We start from the raw sequence: 6,503 nt of genomic DNA, 5'->3' as shown, positions 1-6,503 counted from the left end.
TACACATATCATGTACAAGCACAAACACATACGTATTAAAACATGCATGTTCAAGTAAGTGTAGTACATGTATCATGTATATACCGGTATGTATATGTACAAGTATATAAGCATATGTGTATTAGAGCATGGGGTATAATATTAGGAACATACAGCATGTACACTACATGAATGTACACAATACTTACCACATTTGTAAGTATAATATGGACTACATGTACAAATACACTATAAGTACAATGTACATGTACATGTATATAAGTGCGTTGTACATGCTATACATTAACTGAGACAGCATTCTTACCAGGAGAGTTTACTTAACGAGTCCAGTATTTCAGGTACTGTCATTTTTCTCAGAACCACTGATATCTATTAATAGGAAAAATTTATCAATAAACTACGTAATAATAATAATTAATGATTAAATACAGTATAGTTTCTATTGTATATGTATATACATGTATTCAATAACATACCCAGTCACCATTATAAAATCATCAGGTTGCAGCAGTTGATCATCTCCAGCTGTTTCAATGAATAATGTTTCAAACCAAAAGAGTTTTATTTTTATTCTCTTTGCTATAAAGGAGAGAGAGAGAGAGAGAGAGAGAGAGAGAGAGAGAGAGAGAGAGAGAGAGAGAGAGAGAGAGAGAGAGAGAGAGAGTGAGTGAGTGAGAAGGAGGGATAAAATAGAGTGAGGGACAGTGAATGTTAATTATTACAGTCAGGAGTTACTCTAGCATTGACTATAAATTTTAATGCATTTATTATGTAAGTCCCATTTTAAACTATTGAACAATTTGAAATTTGGGGGCTTAAATCATATTAATACATCTGTAACAATAGCACATTAAATACCCATTGAATGTCTGTCTATGTCCTTCATGTGTATCTTGTTTGTTAAAGCTGGAAGGCTAAGCCAAAATTGTGTCATACAGTAGAACTAACAATTAGGGTTAAAACAAGACATGAATGTTGGATATATTTTATGGAATCAAAAAAATTGGCTGATTCTATTGAAAACAAAGCTAGGATCTAAAGTCATTAAATACTAGATCAATATTATGTACAAATATAATCTAACAGCAAGCAGCGGAATACTAAAAACCTTGTACATAACAATACTAATATTATGGAAGCAACATAATCAATTAACTTGTGATAGTTTGCTTGGTTCCTTCTTGTTCTATCTTTTCCTTTGCGTCATCTATTATAGCTATGAACTCTTCACTAAGGACAGGGAGATATGTCTTTGATTCCTTATAATCTGGGTTATCCTTAATGTATTCATAGAGCTCAAAACAGCTGATCAGCTGCATTAATTCCATTGTATGCTATTTTTATAAACTTGCCAACATGTCCTCAACAAATTTTTTGAGGTCTAAATCACCAGTGAGCCTTTTTAAGAGCAAGAACAAGTTGGGATGAAAGGTTAGGATCTGAAAGAAGTTAGTGATTCTCACCATTAATGACTATCTCTGATGTGAATTAATCTCCAAAGCCAGAAGCCATAGTTGTTTGAAACTTGTTGGATATTAACTGAGAATATACCCATAAATTTGATTGAGTTTATTCATGGTCTAACTCACTGTGCACATAACATTGCATGGTAAGTGTGATTCATGGAGCATGAATTTATGTTGTTGTTGTTTATAGCCTAAAGCTGATATGGCAGACTTCTAGGAATTAGGAAAATATGCTTACCACAAGATCAGCATAAGCATTATTCCAAGAAATCATACATGCAGGCAATAAAAGGACCATATGCAAATGACACAGCCAAATAAAGTTCAAGCAACTGGTGGCATTGCAAATTTGTATATTTGAGAAAGTAAGTCATTAGAGCATTATGAATAATCATTTTCATGTCATAGCTTTAGTAATATTCTTTTGCCTCTTAACCATGGCATCTCCACAGCAAAGAAGTAGCGAAGCTGGTAAATAATAATAATAGTTAACGTGCACTTATTTTGTTGATTGATAGAGCAAATTTTGATGTCTAAGGGTGGGTGGGCACAATGTGAACATTGCAAGGCGAAACTGTTATCATGTAGTGTAAAATATCATGAGAAAATATGTCCAATGGCACTAGATGCCAATCCAGGTATTAATTTAATATAACTATGAGTATATGCTTAATGGTGTGTATTTTAGATCCAATAATATATAAAGCAAGGACATGCATCAAAAAGGCTAAAGATACACACAAAAGTATTACTGAAATTCAAGAGCAAGATACTGTTGATAAGGCTGCAAGAGTCGATGCAGCATTGCAAGATTTAAAGTCTCTAAAAAAAGATGGAGAGTTTCTCATTAAGGTTTCAGAACAGGAGAGGGATAAGTTTGCCACACAGGAGCAACAGTATGAAAAAGAGCTTGAGTCTTTAACCAAAGAAAAAGAAAAATACGAGAAGGAGAAAAGGGAGAAAGAGGCACAGAAAAACTCACTAGAAGCACAATTGCATACTTTGACAGCCAATCAAGATAATTGTCAAAGAGCATTTAATGATGCTCAATCAAGAAAGATTGAGGCTGACAATAGCTTGAAAAAAGCGAGAGACAAACTAGAGAAAGAAAAGAGGGATAAGGAACGAGCACAAGGTACTGGTGCATTTTTTGGTGCAGTTGTTGGAACACTTGCATTTCCACCTCTTGGAGGAGTGGTTGGAGGAGCACTTGGAGCTGGTGTTGGAACTGCAGTAGCTAACAGTGATGTCAAATCGGCAGAAAATCATGTTTCTGATTGTCTGAAACAGTTTTCAAGTGCTGAGAATAGTTTAAATTCTGCCAGAAATTCCCTACAATCATCAATTAATCAATGTCAAGTATCTATCACTCAATGTGATAAAGAATACAAAGAATGCCATGTGAAAATTAGCTTTATCAAGAAATTATTAACATTTCTATTAGATGCTATTTGCTTTTGGGGTATTTTCATTAATGAATCTAAAAATGCTGAAGAAGAAACAAGCCACCTTGAAGAAATTATAAAAATAACAGAAGAAAAAAAAGAGTATGACCTTATTTTATCTGATGGAACTAAAATATCAGCAAACTCATTTCTGGAGGCATGGGAAAAATTTGCAAAGCATGAAAAGCTAATAGTTGCTTCTACTGATGAAAGTGAAACTCATCCACAGCCTCTACCTGCTGCTAATTAGAATTGCTACTACATGTACATGTACAAGTAGGTATAATGTTAACTATAAATATTACCAATAGAGTAGATGACTTTTGTTTATTTGTTACAATTGTTTATACTATTTGTGCTAATTCTAGTAATTTTTCTAAGCTTTGTATGTAATTTATCTTGAGTTAATAATAATATTTTGAAACTGTTCAAACTAACACATAAGTAATATAATAAATTTTGATAGGTGGATACAATAAAAAAGACTGGCAAATGTGTCCAAATAATTTCTGGGGTATGGCTGAAAAAAGTTGATAATCTAAATTTGATTATTAGATATACATGTATATCTCCTTTGGCATTTTTTACTAGGCATATGGTAATTAACATTGGGTGAAGTATGACAAATACCATAAATAATATAGCTGAAGTTTATGCTCAAAAGATAGGATGCTAAATTGGCGTCTAGCAGTGAGTTCAGGATTGCTTAGGCCAGAGAACATGAGTTTCCTCGATTTTGCTCACCTGCATTTTTAATGAATGACTAAACTTCTTACGCTACAGTGCATAAAAATGGTATGATGTAAAAATCATCCCTCTGTGATGAATATACTAGGAGTTTTGACTGACAGAAAGAAGGAGCAGAAAGTACATTGTACTTTTAAATGTACATATTCATATCTTTCCTGTGAATGACGTTTCTGATTAATAATGATATTTATTGGGACACCGTAAATAGAAAATTTTTCAGGCTGCCATTGTGGAGGTATTGTTGCACTGTTTTCAATGGAGCTCGATACACTTCTACCTTTTTGTAAGGAGAGCAAGCAGTACTAGCCTCAAAAGTGAAAATTGCAACCTTTACCTTCCTTTTCATAGGTCTGCAACTGTTTGGAGCCACTGGAGTGACGTGGAGAAGTAGAATTGACAAATTTTAGCCTGTCGATCCATTATAGCAAGTGATAGTATACCTCCACAATGGCTGCCTGAAAAATTTTCCATTTATGGTATGGTATCCCAATGAATATCATTGTAAATCAGAAATATCATTCACAAGAAAGATATGAATACAATGTACCTTAAGGTACTTTTAAATGCGGGTACTATTAATTGCAAATTTTGTGTTTGGGTTAAAAATCGCAAATATTAATATGCGCAATTATTAATAATGACATCATGATGCCATATAACTATTAGTAATAATTACTTAATTGCAATTTTAATACCAGCAAAATCTACCTTGGCTAAAATTGCAAAATTTAGTACCCGCAATTAAAAGTCACTCTAAGGTAGTTTTACTGTTTATACCATGGTGTGTGGGTGGCTACCATGGAAACCTTTGATGTTTAGCTGGAGTTGTATGCCCATATCTAGCCACCCTGCACAGTGTGGAATTTGACAGTTTACATAAGAACAATACAGCGATGAAGAGAGTAGGGTTTCACAGTTTACATAAGAACAATACTGCAATACTTTATCATGGCATAAGTCTCTGTCTGGAGGTGGTTATGGGTACATAACTCCCACGAGATAAGTGGTCGAGGGAGTTATGCCTCGACCACTTATCTCGGGAGTTATGTACCCATAACCACCTTCAGACAGGAATGTATCCTACACATAATGTATTATAAATAAACTAAGACAGGTTGTCTATCTTAAAGTGATGCATGTTCACTTACTACCATACAACAAAAGAATCAAATTATAGTAATATAGAGTGTAACATTATACACATATCATGTACAAGCACAAACACATACGTATTAAAACATGTATGTTCAAGTAAGTGTAGTACATGTAAGTACATATATCATGTACATACCAGTATGTATATGTACAAGTATATAACCATATGTGTATTAGAGCATGGGTTATAATATTAGGAACATACAGCATGTACACTACATGAATGTACACAATACTTACCACATTTGTAAGTATAATATGGACTACATGTACAAATACACTATTAGTACAATGCACATGTACATGTATATAAGTGTGTTGTACATGCTATACATTAACTGAGATAGCATTCTTACCAGGAGAATTTACTTAATGGGTCCAGTATTTCAGGTACTATCATTTTTCTCAGAACCACTGATATTTATTAATAGGAACAATTTATCAATAGACTACGTAATAATAATAATTAATGATTGAATACAGTATAGTTTCTATTGTATATGCATATATACATGTATTCAATAACATACCCTGTCACCTTTTTAAATTCATTAGTTTGCAGCAGTTGATCATCTTCAGCTGTTTCAATGAATAATACGTCTTGAACCAAAAGAGAGTTTTATTTTTATTCTCTTTACTATAAAGGGAGAGAAAGAGTGAGTGAGAAGGAGGAACAAAATAGAGTAAGGGACAGTGAATGTTAATTATGACAGTCAGGAGTTACTCTAGCATTGACTATGAATTATAATGTATTTATTATGTAAGTTGTATTTTAAACTATAAAACAATTTGAAATTTGGGGGCTTAAATCATATTAATACATCTGTAACAATAGCACATTAAATACCCATCGAATGTCCTTCATGTGTATTTGTTTGTTAAAGTTGGGAGGGGGGGGTTAATCCCTACTTTAAAAAGTTAGGTAGGGCTTCAGCCATTCCTAGGCCTCCTGCCTACCCTGTTCCTACCCCTATGGTCAAAACCAATGCAAGTTTTAGTCTCCTGAAATTTTCTGACTTTTAATTGAAAGATTCTGACTCAAAGAACTGGGAGACAAAATATCGGCCCCATTTTGTGAGGATTAATTAATTAATAATACTTTACTATTATTAATTATGCATGTGCCATTTATTTATAATTATTGTACTGAAAAAGTTATAGGAGAGGATTCATTAATATTCACCATTACTATTATTATTATAAATATAGTTCTATAGTACTGCACATGCTCAGTAGAGCTGTGTAGATTGGAGAAGAGATTTGTTTGCTATAGCTACAACAGCTACAACTTGCAAGCAGAAAATTTCTCAAAAAGACACCACTGTGGTCCAACACCAAAATTTACAGCACGCAAATAAAAAATTGTAATTTTATACAGTTGAACTAACAATTAGGGTTAAAACTAGAGATGACTGCCAGATAAATCCTATGGGATAAAAAGAAAATATAAATTTTGGCTTATAAAGCAGATTTTATTGAAAAAAAGCTAGGGGCTATACTAGATCAATATTATGTGTAGATAAACTAACAGCAAGTAGCGGAATATTAAAAACCTTGTACATAATAATACTAATATTATGGCAGCAAGAAAATATTAATTAGTTCTTGTTAGTTTGCTTGGCTTCTTTCTTGTTCTATCCTTTTCTTTGCTTCATTTATTATAGCTATGAACTCTCTAGCAAGGATA

The 6,503-nt window shown here is 33.0% G+C and overlaps 1 protein-coding gene and 1 long non-coding RNA gene across 2 annotated transcripts; one reads left to right on the top strand and one right to left on the bottom strand.

Moving 5' to 3' along the window:
* Positions 1–24: 24 nt before the first annotated feature.
* LOC109587644 (uncharacterized) lies at positions 25–1,647 on the bottom strand. Its single transcript, XR_002187727.1, has 4 exons — positions 1,464–1,647; positions 1,157–1,398; positions 477–579; positions 25–369 (listed from the first exon to the last, which is right to left on the bottom strand). It is a non-coding gene; the product is annotated as an uncharacterized LOC109587644 (long non-coding RNA).
* A 95-nt stretch (positions 1,648–1,742) lies between these two features.
* LOC109587643 (uncharacterized) lies at positions 1,743–3,325 on the top strand. Its single transcript, XM_020003863.1, has 4 exons — positions 1,743–1,831; positions 1,881–1,937; positions 1,985–2,104; positions 2,155–3,325. The coding sequence occupies exons 2-4, from the start codon at positions 1,904–1,906 to the stop codon at positions 3,159–3,161; spliced, it is 1,161 nt and encodes a 386-aa protein (XP_019859422.1). The 5' UTR covers positions 1,743–1,831; positions 1,881–1,903; the 3' UTR covers positions 3,162–3,325.
* The last annotated feature ends 3,178 nt before the right edge of the window (positions 3,326–6,503 follow it).

This window comes from Amphimedon queenslandica, unplaced genomic scaffold (assembly GCF_000090795.2).
Source record: "Amphimedon queenslandica unplaced genomic scaffold, v1.1 AMPQUscaffold_12497, whole genome shotgun sequence".
In the NCBI taxonomy this organism is placed as follows: Eukaryota; Metazoa; Porifera; class Demospongiae; order Haplosclerida; family Niphatidae; genus Amphimedon; species Amphimedon queenslandica.
The sequence above is the reverse complement of the archived record's forward strand: the minus strand, read 5'-3'. Positions and strand labels throughout refer to the sequence as shown.